The sequence below is a fragment of the Rhipicephalus sanguineus genome, chromosome 1, assembly GCF_013339695.2.
Source record: "Rhipicephalus sanguineus isolate Rsan-2018 chromosome 1, BIME_Rsan_1.4, whole genome shotgun sequence".
In the NCBI taxonomy this organism is placed as follows: domain Eukaryota; kingdom Metazoa; phylum Arthropoda; class Arachnida; order Ixodida; family Ixodidae; genus Rhipicephalus; species Rhipicephalus sanguineus.
Window position 1 is genome coordinate 72,076,528 of NC_051176.1, and position 14,608 is coordinate 72,091,135.

Below are 14,608 nucleotides of genomic sequence, written 5' to 3' on the forward strand. Positions count from 1 at the left end.
CCGTGTCATTAGAGCTGCATGACCGGGTCATGTATGTCATGACGTACATGACGTGATTTTCACGTTATGAACAGTCATTTATATTCATCTTACGCTGTTATCGTGCCCTGTCAATTTTGGTATACTGAAAGTTAATAAAATATCCTTTAGAGCTGTAATATCAAGTGATGTATGTCATGGCCTGCATGACATGCATGACATGATTTATGTGTTATTGTTAGTCATTTATGCTAGTCCTACTCTCTTACCGTGCCATCTCAATATTGGTAGTTAACAAGTTAATAAATCCGCCATTGAAGCCCCATGACTTGGTCATGCGTGTCATGGCGCACATGACATGCATGACATGATTTTCATGTTAGGACCAGTCAGTTATGGTAGTTATGCCCTCTTATCATGTCGTGTCAATTTTGGTAGACACCAAATAATAAAGTGGCTGTTAGAGCACCATGACCGGGTGATGTATGTAATGGACTACATGACATGCATGACAATGTTTTCATGTTATAATCAGCTATTTATGTTATTCAGAATCTCTTATCATGCCATGTAAATTTTGGTACTCAACAAGTTAATAAAACCGCCATGAGAGCTCCATGACCGGGTCATATATGTCATGGCGTACATGACATGCATGACATCTTTTTGGTCTTTTGATTAGTCATCTTTTCATCTTGCGCTGTTATCATGCCCTCTCAATTTTGGTATACATAAAGTTCATAAAACGGCCGTTAGAACAATATGACTATGTCATGTGTGTCATGGCGCACATGACATGCATGACGTGATTTTCGTGTTATGACCAGTCATTCATGTTAGCCATATGCTCCTATCATGCCGTGTGCGTTTCGGTACACATTAACTTAATAAAGCGGCCGTAAACGCTCCATGACCGGGTCATGTACGTCATGGTCTATATGACATGCATGACAAGGTTTTCGTGTTATGACCAGTCATGTATATTTTCCTCATGCTCTTATCATAACATGTCAATTTTGGTATACATGAAGTTGACCAAACAGCCGTTTTAGCTCCTTGACAATGTCACGTATGTCATGGCGTGCATTAAAGGCATGTCATGATTTTCATGTACTGAGCTAATGAGCAGTTTATGCTTTTCACATGCTCTTGTTATGCCATGTCAATTTTGGTACTCGTCAACTTAATCAATCGGCCGCCAGAGCATGGGGATCTACGCAGCCAATGAGATAGATAGACCGATAGATACGCTGTAAATGCCTTTATTTCGCCATCAAATGCTTCGTGCGTAATGAATAGTGCCTAATCTATTTGTTATCAAGATTATATGTGCAAGCCCTACCGCCAGAAGGAATAAACTGAGCGAAATTACCGCGCATTTTGCTTAAAGCGTTCCATCTTTGCATGCCAGGCATTGCCACCGAACGCGTACGTTTGAACCAATATGGCGTCCACGTCAACAGTGTCTCCACCCTGTTCCGGAGGAGCACATCGAGGCACCCTATGTTGGCTGAGGGCCTAGCGGCACTTGCCGACGAATTGGAGAAGTACGAGAAGCGCCTGGCTCCCGAGGCGGTAAAGAGACTTTATGTGACGGCGAGCACTCGGAAATCTTATCCCGCTTACATTTTATATCAAAAAACGATTGAAAATACCAAAATGATCGAAGGTGGTTAACGACAGTTGCACTCACTCCTGTGAAAGCAGAATGTTGAGCGTAATGAACAGTCTGCGAGGAGGGCTATTCGCGCCGCTAAAATTAGCGTTGAGATTAGCACTGAGAAGCAATATTGCTTGTTGCAAGTGATGGGATTCTAACTTCTTTAGTGGCGTCTAGGATTGAAAAATTCTGCCTGCAAATATCCACGCGCTTTTGGAAACGACCGCTGCAGGTTTTATCATGACCGAAGGGGAGCTATTTGTTGCGCCGTAAAAAAACTGGGTCGACAAAAATCGTTTGTCGCTTTAAGGCCTTAACTACTGAAGGACATTTATTGTTCCCGTGTGGCCGGGGTATCAAATCTTTTTCCAGTGTGCAGTTTAATACATACGCTTTGATGCAACGTGGTCGGTCTGTGTGTTATCTGACGTTGATTTAGAAAAATATATTCTTAATCAAAAATATTCACGGCCAGCATAAATAAAGCACTGCAGAGCGTAACCTGAATTTAAAATGTTTAATGCATGCAAAATATTTGGAAAGTTCATGAAGGAGGGGAGCCGGGGGTAGCGAGAGGTGCGATGTGTTTTACCATGGTCTTTTTCCAAAGCGGCCTTTTTCAAGTCTTTTGCCAAAGCGAATCCTAGGACTGCCACGGCTCTGTTCCATTGTCGCCACTGCTTTTTGCCCTTTCCATGGAACCATTATGCTTAAGCGTATTTCGTTCTTACAATGTTCATGGTTTCAGTGTTTATGGGAATGAGGTTAAAGTATTAGCGTATGCGGATGACCTAGCTTTCTTTTGTACAGACCTTTCTAGTATAAAAGTGGTGGTGTCCACAATTGGGAAATTTCGATCCATTTCTGGGGCACAAATGAACTTCGCGAAAAGTTTCGGACCGTGGTTTGGCCGATGGGCTCATAAACAAACTCGGTTCGAGGGCACTGAATGGTCCTGTGAGCCACCAAGGTACCTTGGTGTTCCATTGGATGCATACAGATCAAGCGCATAATACTGGAAGGAACGTGCACTCTGCTTGAAGTGTTATGCCCGGAACTTTATTCCGCATAACACCTCAATCTTTGGCAGAGCTAAAACATGCAGTCTATTCCTGGCAACAAAAATATTCAACGCACTGCAAATACTACATTGTTCCAGGGTTTTATTCAGAAGTTTCACCGAATATTTTCTACTTTTATTTGGTCATCAAGCGATGAGACAGTGAGGCGTGTCATTGTTTTTAGACCAGTTAGTGCAGGTGGTCTTGGGTTGGGGCACCTCTTTATTAGACAATTGGTGTTTCGTTTTTCTGTTTTCGGGACTGTGCACATCCGTTGCTTCGAACACTCTTACAAGTGAATTTTGCCGATGTTTTACCGAGTTTAGTGGTGTCTGCTAATTTTGTATCCCCTCTCTATTTGCAAAGATTTATTCATGAAGTGTACGAATCATTGCGTTTTCTGACAGTCAGATTCTCTAATAATTGTTTGTTTTCTATCTCAAAAAATATCTAGATAACGATTTATTAGATCTGTTATTTCAAGTACCATTGTACCGCTCACTATATGTTGGATTGACTGGAGATGACGTGCTTGTGCGTGTGAAGGAAATGCCTATTTCGCCAATATCCAAGACATTTTTCTAGAAAGTACGTACAGAAACTCTGCCTGTAAAATTCTGGTTAAGCAGAAAGGGCAACTTTGTATCTTCAATTATTTGTCTCCTCTGTGAAGTTCCAGCAACTATAGAACATTGTTTCATTAGCTGCAAGGACGCCATCTTCTTTTGGGACGTTCTACAAAGAGCTTTTAAAAAATAACGTGATTTAAATTCTTACAGCATACGTTTTCTCGTGCCACCTAAAAGCAATTCTATGCCCGTTGACATGCTCATATTAATTGGTAAGCACAGTCTATCGAAAACTCGCATGTTAGACAGGCGTGCGGAATCAATGGTATCATCGCGGTCACATTTAATATACAAATCACTCTACAGCTAAAAGATTTTTATGAACATTTACAGTTTCAGCCAGACTGGTATCCACTGTTCATGAAATGCACTGCTCTAATAGCCTTTTAGAACACAGTGGTATTTCAAAGTTCTTGCTGTGTAACGCTTATTGTGCGCTTATAGAGGTGGCTTTGAATATTTCGTACGCTATGTATAAATATTATGAGCATTTGTAATAAATTCTATATAAGAAATAAAAACCGCCATGGCTCTGTGGTAGTCTACTTGATTGGTACGTAGAACACCTGGGTTTGATTTCGGCTCAAATTACTATTTTTATTAAGTTCACGTGGGTTTTTGTACCGTGCTTTTCAGCTATCCGTAAGAGGATGCCTGCCATCTTCTGGATGCTGAAGTTAGTAATATATTAGCAAATGTAATTCCCAAGTCCTAAAGCGTTATGCCCTGATGCTAATTCCCCATAACCTTTCAATGGCATTAGCTCCCTAATGCTCTAACATTTATTACTATTCGTTTTTCATTGTGCACCTAATATATACGCTTCCATGCAACGTTGTCGGTTTGTATAGTTATAAGGAAAAGAAAAATACCTGCACGTGAAAAAGAAAACAAACACACTTGCAAGTGAGCAGTTTTCTGAATTCGGCTTCCCAATAACATACGGAGCAGGCGGAGCTGAGAGCCAAACCTAGGCTGCTCGGATCTGGACCATTGGGACCAGGGAACAAGACGTTTGCCAGCAGCGTGCACATCACGACCACGAAGCCCCCTGTGGCCGTCAGTGTGCGGACGAATCGGAACGTAACGCCGAAGCATAAGTAGCCGCGCATCGCATCATCCACGAGGCGGCAGCAGTGTCGCCAGAACCACTCAGTCACGCCGTACGCTCGTACGCTGCTCAGAGAGTCCACCGTCTCGGTTGTATGTTGCAGAAGCCGCGACGTAGCCAGGCTCTCGTGGTAACGAGCACTGTGAGAAACCTTGACAGCCACACTCTGAAAATGTAAAGTACACGCACTTATATTGTTTCTGGCTCACTCCTTGTTTCAGAAACACATGCCTTTACTCATCTCGACAAGACCTGACAGCATTAGCAGGCGCTTTTACTAACGTGAGCATAGCTGACAATGTGACCAGCAGTTAAAGCATGTCGCTGCGTTGGTTGGATATTTGAGGCTACACTCGCTCGGCCTTGCAACCCTTCTCAGCAACGAAGAGTGGTAAGCGTAGCCTGTTGCCGTGACTAAGCCTACTTCGGCAACGTAACACGACATCGGCGACTGCGTCATCGGCACGCAGTCAACGACCAAGCAAGGCTTCCTCCACATGTCGCTGGTGTCAGGGTGGCACGAGGGTCAACCTAATTAGAGTGCCTAGAATATTATATACTAGCGTGCCCAGCACGGGAATGCCTGCTGCCGCCGGTCGCTTGGTGCGCTGCGCTACGAGGCCATAGGCCATACCGTACGATGCTGAAACATGGGTGGACGTGAGGGAATGCGCGATGCGCGTTTCCTCTTTTGCTAGGCCATGGTTGACGTGACTAGGATCACATCCGCTTCGGGCTTCGGAACGACGATTCATGCATAAAGTCATGATTCTGCCTTTTATTCGCAGGTTCTTCCAAGGGCTCTGACTTTCCTTTTTAGTGCTCTGTCGGCCACCCGACGCGTATCATTATCTCCCGAAAGGGGCGGAGCAGTATCAAATATGAGTAGGGGTGTGCGAATATCGAATTTTTCGAATACGAATCGAATACGAATATTCACCTTCGAATATCGAATCGAATATCGAATATCAAAGGAAAAATGCCTCCACAGTAACAATATTTCATTTAACATGTAGCTATTTGAAAAAAAAAAAAAACATTAACAGCCGGACTGGCAACACAACATACACTGCTATCTCCAGAACACAATGTCCAGGCTAGCACAATGAAAGTAATGACTAGATGTTATTATGAAGAAATATAAGTTGCTCCACATGATCAGGCAACAGAGACAACCCCCCCCCCCTCCCCTGCCACTGAAAAGGCACGCTCGCTTGGAACGGAAGTGGCTGGTATAGGGAGGTACATGAGGCAAAGCTTTGCCAGACTGGAGCATCTGAAGGTGCCTACAGTCCGCCACCAGTCACGTGGGTCACTGTCTTTCTTCAGAAGTGGTCCCGCATAGTGAACGAGTGGTAGTGCGGCACGTTACGGCCGCATAGTATTGAAAATGTACGGTTACATGATCGCTAACAGCGCTGCACGCCGGAGATGCACCAGCAATAAATCATACGTATTGGGGCGCTCGTCGCAGGCAGATATCGTGCCTCAGTGTACTTGCGATGTTTATCGCTCCTCTCGGCAACGTTTTTAGCTATACGAACGCAGCAGAAATGTGGAAGACGAGTTATTTTATGCATGATAACCGAATCGCACATCCGATTTTTCGAATATTCGAAGTTATCAATATTCGAAACTTTTCGAATACACGATTTTCGAATCGAATACGAATATTTCGAATGTAATATTCGACGAATATTCGAAACTTTCGAATATTCGCACACCCCTAAATATGAGGCAAGCTTTTGCGCGAGAATTTCATTTGTGGCACGGTCCAGTGTACACTCGAGCAAGCGCTCAAGTGAAATGTTTCTCATAAACGACCTGAAGGTGACGGGATGGAATCCTTGCCGCGACGGCCTCATTTCGATAAAGGCGAAGTGCCACAGGCCCGTGTACTTAGATTTAGGTGCCAGGTGGTCCAAAGTTCCGGAGCGCTCTACTACGGCATCCCTCATAACCATGTCGTGGTTTTTTAAAACCCCAACCATTCTTACCATAAACGACAGCCAGCGAAGGTGGTCTCCGATCTGCTTAGTTTAGGTAGTTGTCCCTATCCGCTAGTCGTACGGGGTCCGCAGGCGTGCTGAATAATAAGACACGCTGTTCTGTGGTATCCACCATCAAAATATCGAAGAAAACGGGTCGTTTCTTTCCGCAACTTTTCTTGGACATCACCGCTCCGTGGCCTCCTACAAAGCTTATTTATACAGGTGAGCGCCCACAAAGACGCCAACCGCGCCATCGCAAAAAGACTGCAACGACAGCAATGTGCAATATCAACAAGGCACAGCAAGCAACGCATCGCAGCCCAACGCGCTTAGAACGCTGCACATTTCAGCATGGTCCCGACGGGTATCGCCGTCTGGTGGTCAGCCGCGGCCAGCATCAGAGCCTGTGCCACCATAACACGTTGAAAACGCTCGGTGGTCGGCACACTAGCCCATTCCATTCGCGGCCAAAACTGCGTCGCCGCAGGGCCAAGCCGCCGTTTCATAGTGCAGAGGACCCATCGATGATGTCGGTGCTGCGTAAAGTTGCCCACAGGCAAAATTACATCACTTCGCGGACGAGGAGGACTGGAAAGACGCTAGTGAGGCACGCGGGAATGTCGGCGCCTGTTTATTGGCCCTTCAATAATGACTGAGCAAAATATATTGCAACGTCATCCTCGACAGTCGACCTGCCATCACTACTCATATTGCAAGCGGGTATTCAAGTTAGAAAGGCGCTGACTTTTGAAAAGTTTACATTGCAATTTCTCCGGAGAGCGGCAATCCAAACTATAGGCGGGAGCCAATGGACGGAGACACAATGTGTTTTTCAGGTTGTAGGGACTGAAATAATGTGCCTCAGGCAGGCTGGCCCGCGTTTGATTTGGTGGACGGATCCTTTTGAAATGCCGTTGACAAAGATAGAACCACCAACCCAAACGGCGGCCAGCCTGTCTTAGGTGCTTGATTCCTGTTCGTACGCATTGGAGAAGGGAGGAGTAGGGTGTCACTGAGTAGCCGTTGCGCGTAATTTTATACCACTGATGCCGGTCGATATAAAAAACCACAGTTTCAAGGCCAGGACGAAACAATCAATGCGACCCCTCCCCCCCCGCAAGCGGCCGATGTTATCGCATGCGCCCTCCGACCGACGCAGATGGGCCGGCTCGCTTGATCTCTGCTTCAGACGCGTTCGTCGCCCCCGCTCACGTTCTTTCTCCCGCGGGTACGACATACGATTCTCTGGGGGATGCTATCGACTTGGACTTTATGCACTCTAAGACAAAGTCGAGTATTTTGGGAGTATTTCTGCCACACAACAATAATCGTCATCTGGCTTGCTCGCGTTTCCTTTCTTGAAAACCCAGCTCTCGGCACTTTCCTGTCAAAAATGCTATGTCACGCTGATAACGCGCGCGTCGTTCGTGACCGGGAAGTGCCGCGACCGCGGTGATAACGCGAGGAAAGTACGCGAGGTGGATGACGATTGTTGTTGTGTGGCAGAAACACTCCCAAAATACTCGATTTTGTCTTAGAGTGTAAGGAACATGACGGCGACGGCAAAAATACAGTCGAAAATGCCCATATGATTGCTATCGGAATAAAAAAAAATGTTAGGTAGGGAGGTGCACGCTCTTTTTTTTTAAGCAAACAGACAATTGGTCGAATAAATATACACTACTTGCTTACGCTGTCAAGACACATACAGTAGGCGTGTTCGGGCAATATGCGTGTCTAGAAAACTGCATTCTCCCGCGTACCCAGCGAAGCAACGTCAATCGATACTTTGCACAATGTAGATGTCCTGCCTTTCAAACGACACAAATAGGCGCTGCATCGGATTCTAGCCACGAATATAAGCTGCGCACATTCAGTACAAAAATCGGTTCTGGTTCGCAAAGAGTCTATTTTCCTTATTTAATACCTTATCTTAAGATGCTTAAATTGGGCTTAGAAGTACCTGTAATTGGTGCATTCATAGTAATAATTTCTGAGGATTTACCCGCTAGAATCACGACATGGTTAAAGGCACGCGTTGGAGACTCTGGATAAATTTCTACCACATGAGGTTCTGTAAAGTGCACCTAAATATAAGCATACGGGCGTTTTGTGCATTTCGGCTCCATGATAATGCGACCGCCGTGGCTGGAATTGAATCCGCGTCTTTCGGGTGAGTGGCCAAACACCGTAACTACTGTGCGCAATAGGTGTATGAGGAACACGCTGTTATTACGTAAAAGTCTGGCCTCTAATAAGGATGATAAATTTATAAAATTGCTCACCATTCCAAAGGCGATGATGGCAGTGATGACCATTGCGACGCCTACAAGCATCGGTGACTGCGTTCCGATTACGGCTGCCTTTGAGAGTGTAGTAATTGTATTTTGAACACTTTGCTTTTCATTCAGGAACGTTCGAACGTCTACGTACTCCAAGTCGGTAGAGAAGCGGTTCAGTATGCGACCCCTGGGCGACTCGTCGAAGAAGGATACAGGACTTTGAAGCACATGTCTCAGCATGTCATCGTGCAGGCATCGTGACAAGCGCTTCGCTGAGAGCACCAAAAACATGGTTGCAAGAATGCGAAAAGCCACTGCGAGAAACCGATGCATTGACAATGTAAAGCACAATAATTTCCTTCTGTATATGGCAAATAATTTCCTGCGGTATAAGAACATTAATTGGCAGAATTTTCATGGCGGCCAGTTGGGTATCATCAGAAGACGAAACAATGCAACCGTTTCAATGTGGACCTTATAGGATCGGGCATATTGTCACGTGATCGTGGTGGCGAAGAAGACGGCAGTCGGGCTATTAAAGACGTAACTCCTTATTTGGGCGAACTTGGCTCAGGGAACTAAAAGTCAAACTACAAGAAATACACGCTGCACACTGATAGCGGCGAACAGGGCGTCGGCCGTCGATAATCTGCCAAGCGATAAAGCACGTCGGCTTTTATACATATGTGGCGTTTCTTTTCTAAAAGCGCCAAATGCACTTTAACTGCAACTGAGAAATAAGCACTTTTTCGCTACTGCCAATATGGTCGGGCTTGCTCCAACAATTTTCAGCCAGTGTGTTCTTGTCCCCTAAATAAGTCAAATCTGTCTTGCGGCTAAAATCTATATAGCCCACTATCGTCAGTATTCAGGAGTAAACTTTGTATTTGGCTCTTACAGATTGGAACATTTCATTTGGGCTTGAATTAGCTCATCAAAGAAGTATAAAACGATTCGAATATACGGCATATCAATATTTTGCGATAAAATTAACATCATCCTTGTGCTTCTGTCGGTGCCGTCCTCCGTCGCATGAGCGTAATGGCGACGACTAGACTTGAAGAGCGAGTGGTCCTTCCTGGCAAAAAGCGCACTTTTCTGGATTCTCAGCAGCGTTTTCTTGTTCTTGGCATCTATTGAAGACCTTGAAAATTGCTCAGGCTCTTCTTCTTCGGAGCTCGTTTTATGCCGTGCCGTTTCGGATAACGTCCTCTTCAAGGAATAGATCGGTGCCCAAAATCTTCATTTCATATATCCTTTACTTCAAGTATATCGTCTTCGAAAGAAAGGAGGACATTATACTGCAGCGCTAAATTCGAAAAGAAACGCTAAGAGACAAAAAGAAGTAGGAAAGGGGGCCTCTTACTCTTTATATTTGAATTTTGCCCTACAACATCATGTCCATCCGTAAGTGCCAAATCGCCCTACAAAAACTAATTGTGGAACGTAAACACAATAGTAAAAAACGAGGACACAAATGGAACAGATTGGATGAGACCATGGTGGTTGTTTTGGACACGATTGTTGAGGCAGAGCTAGTTTACTGAATGTGGCTCAGTTTCATTGAAACAGATGCAGCATTTGGCTCATTTTTTATTAGAAACTGCCTTTTTGAGTTCACGTTACAATCAGGAATGGCCCCATTTCGATTCCAACTGTTTTCGAAGTTAAAGATACTTAGGCGTGCTTTCGGCTCTTTAAAAAAAAATGCCACATTTCTGGGTTCAATAAATATTAGCCTGGCGGCGCGATATTGCGATTTTCTCGAATCATTACATTAACAGTGCATTCCCTATAAAAAATCTCTAATTGGACTTCGCAGATATTGTGTCTACAAACGCAAAAACCGGTTTCATACCGTCTGTCACCGGTAATCATACCGTCTGTCAAACACAGGGCCACCAAAACTTTGACCCACGCAACTTGATGAGATGGTTTGTAGTGATCAGCCACAGCCTCTGCATCTGTCCACTGCTTTATACAGAGTTGCTGCATGGCATAGGCACATGACGCTCCAACGAAAGCCAGCACACCCAGATATGCCGGCCACTGCACCAGCTTCAAGAGGCTAAGCAGCAGCTGCCACCCTGTCTGGTGAGAGAAGCAAGATGTGCTGAAAAACACATTTCCGAGCGAACTGTGCTGCACTGTGATATGCATGAAGCGGATACCAGCAAACTGGCACTTGTAAAGTTTGTCTAGGCAGCTCTGCACGATTATATGCGCGATTTGCGTCCTCCAACGCATTTGTGTTTAGGTGCATGTTAGTGCATGCGCCTTTAGTAGGCCATAGTCTTACACCACACCCTGAAAAGCACAACAGTGAATTCTCTGAATATCAATGACCTTATCGCTTTTAAATCATTAGTGACCGCCTGTTATTCGACAATAAAAATATCCCTTATGAATTATCTGCATAGAACGACTAAAGATGGCACTGTTGTAGCTATAGTTCAGATAATTTATCCGATTTATCCTTAACTCAGATGCGAGACAAAAGATAAAAGCACCCTTCAATGTTTTTCGGCTATATTCTGTGGCATTGGAGCGTGTGTAGTATTTAATACTGAGATGACGTCAAAAATAATAGTAAAAATTGGCGCACGGAAACTGAAGTTTGAAGTCTTGAAAGTTCTAAATTCGAGCAGGCCAAGAGAAAAATGTTCCTTTTCGCATTTCACTATTCTAGCGACGTTAATGGTAGCTTCCAATAACTGCGCGCCTCTTATCGACATATACTTTCGCCTCCTGGTGGCTTTCGCTACGTTGTAAAGCGTGCCTAGTGTCGTGTTGCAATAGCTTTCAAAATATAATGTATAAAAAGATGGACTCTTTCCTACATGAAAGTATAAAGAATGTTTTATAATATTTAGCACACAGTTGCGTGGCCCATCTGGGACCATACAAATGTTAGGTGCGACTTGGAGCGCGAAGCCGATGAGAACGCACAGCCACTGGCCTCGCTGTCACATAACCAAACGTCATTTCCAATTCCACAAATCGCCGTTGTTTGTCACTGTAGTTGTAGCATAGGGTATTTATTCCGTTGAAATAAATTTATAACTGCTTCGTTTTCGGCCTGTCTACTTGCAGTACGATATCGCCGCATTTCAGAATACCAAAAGAAGCGACGAAAACCACACGCCTAATTTGTGTCGTAGGATCCCTTTAAGTTAAGGCACCTCTCCGAATTTATGTCTTTTAATAGGGCTGTGCGATAGTGAATATGAGGAGCTAATGAACACGAATCGAATAGTAATAACACCTATTCAGATACGCATAAAAGTGAATGTTGTACGAACAGTTTCCGAATCGCTAGGAAACAATTTTCATAACAGCCCGATAATTCCACAACATTTTTATTTTAAGACAATTATCCACAGCCTCCAACAAAGAAACATTAGAGCTGCTTTTAATGGACAAAAGTATACCACAATTACATAAACTGAGGTATGCTCGTATACAGAAGTGACTAGAGGTTGCAACTTTATGTTGATAATATCTGGGGTTTAACGTCCCAAAACTACGATATGATTATGAGAGACGCCGCAGTGGAGGGCTCCGGAAATTTCGGCCACCTGGGGTTCTTTAACGTAACGTGCACCAAAATCTAAAACTTTAGGTTGAAATACATCAGTGACTACAGTATGCAAGGTGGTACTTTGCTACCAGCTTGTAAATAAAGTGGGACATAAAAAATTAAGACCAATGTTTCATGAATGAAAATTAATATGAATTTGATGATGACAGGGATGATGATGTTGATAGTGGAATGATGACACTTCCGCTTCGACGAAACTTGAGTTTTAAGCGAAAACTCCGTCATACGGTCATCCGGATAGCGTCGACAGTTTCATAAAAGCTTGAGCTGCATGCATCTGGGTGATCTAATAACCAAAACAAGGAAAATGACCCCTCAATGTTCCAGCGTTTTGTTCCTTTGTGGATTTCCTGTCAGTGCTTATTACTCGAATAGTATTCGATGGTTCGAATATGCACTATTCGATTCGACTTCCGAATGGAATAGGACGCTATTGGATTTGTAATTCGAAATTTTCGAATACTATTCGCACACCTCTACCTATAAGCAAAGAATACCTATAGCATGCTCCTTTTAAGATGAAATTTCCAAGATGAAATTAGCAATCTTAGCGTAATGTAAATGTGATAAAAGAATTTAGGTCATGGCAATAGTGGTTAGGTGAGCCGAAATATCACATGAATAGTTACGGCTGAGGCACAAGGGCAGCCACCATGCCTCAGAAGGAAGCGTGTTCACATTTGCCCGAATGCTTCAGAAAGGAGGACTGCCGTCGGTTTCTTATCGATTCTAGTTATATCTTTACCTTATAGTGAACGTAGTTTTCGCTTCTGGATCCTATATTCTTTCCATTTCGGACCATTGAAAATCGTTCTGTTCCACGCTATACTTGAAATTGTTTGCACTTGTTAAAATCATCAGTGGTGTAATGAAAAGTAATGCCACACAACTGTACTGGTCGCTTTTTTTCACTGACCTTATGTGACAGCTTGGACACGTTGCATTGCAGCTGTTTCGATACATGATCATATTGCGACCACATTCATGGACGATTATTTTAACCACGTCTCTCCTTAATGTTCGCCTTGACGTCCGTCATCGTGAGTATTGTGAACGATGGCGAAAAACCAACCAGGCTTCATGCTAGTTACTTCAACCAGTTCATGAACCACCCGAACTTAACTGTAACTGCTGGTGTTTTAAAGCCACTGCGTACAGCTTCGGCATAAAAGTAGGTTGCGGCAGCCACAGATTATGCCACCCGATGGACAAGCAAACAGTCTCGTCAGAAAAGATAAAAAACATAAAGCTACGCCTAGGAACATGACACAGGAAAGAAGTGAACTTGACCAGCGCAGACTAACAAGTGATTTGTTGGTGTGACACCTCTTTCTCACAACAGCAAAGGGCATGCGCAACAGTCATACATAGCCGTACATCATAGAATAACAATTTAGGAACCAAGAAACTCAAGTTCTTTACTGTACAAGTCTAAAGATGCCTCACTAACACACTCATCAGGCCCGTATCGTATTATATGCAAGGCTTCGATGATTTCACTTGCTTTTTTGTTTCTTGCACGATCGATAATCTTGGCCTGCGTGATCAATGACCAATAAATCACTTGTTAGTATGCGCTCGTCCTGTACACTTCTGTCATGTGTCCTGTTCATTGGCGTAGTTTTATGTTTTTACCATGTCTTACCAACTAGCCCCCACCGCACGCTCCTTAGGTTGTCAAACAAGCTGTACACTCCATGCAACCAGCTTTTTTTTCTATGCAACAAATCTAATCCGCCACCGCTGTGTTTCTTGACAGCGTCTCGGTGATCGAGGCTCCAGTTACTATCTGTAACTCTAAATGTGCTTCTAATTGTCACCGAATTAAGTAACGTTACATTACCATCCGACATGCACAAATGCCATCATTTTTGTTAGGCGATTGGCAAAACTAACAACAACTGTAAAATGGTCAGATGCTAGATCGCACCGACGTTAGCAATAACTAAGGAAATAACGGACAGGAGGGAAAAGCAAGGGGATAATATTTTTGCTCAGGACCTTTGCAACAGCTTTCTTTTTTCTTCAGAATAGTTGTACTCTGGACAGTTGCCATCTGGCAACTTGGCCAGCACTGACTCAACATTATGCTGGTCAGCTTCTATAACGTAGACAACAGTCATATCCCATTGGTGACAGAAGGTAAATTCAGTCACATGTCATTGTGTTAGTATTTTAACAAACACTCACCATTTGAGACTGTCCCACTTCTCCTACAGTCAGTCGTCCAACAGAGTCGGTTTCTTTAATGCCCTTCACGCTGTCACTGAAATTGATCTCACATTTATTGAATG

The 14,608-nt window shown here is 43.9% G+C and overlaps 1 protein-coding gene across 1 annotated transcript in view; it reads right to left on the reverse strand.

The window, feature by feature from the left end:
* Nucleotides 1-14,608, reverse strand: part of LOC119399177 (ATP-binding cassette sub-family C member 2) — a 72,080-nt gene that overhangs the window by 36,163 nt on the left and 21,309 nt on the right. Inside the window, exons 5-7 of the mRNA XM_037666026.2 lie at nt 10,747-10,804; nt 8,717-8,985; nt 4,274-4,606 (exon numbers count right to left, since the gene is read on the reverse strand). Of these exons, the coding sequence (XP_037521954.1) occupies nt 4,274-4,606; nt 8,717-8,985; nt 10,747-10,804 (660 nt within the window). The remainder of the gene's footprint in view (nt 1-4,273; nt 4,607-8,716; nt 8,986-10,746; nt 10,805-14,608) is intronic.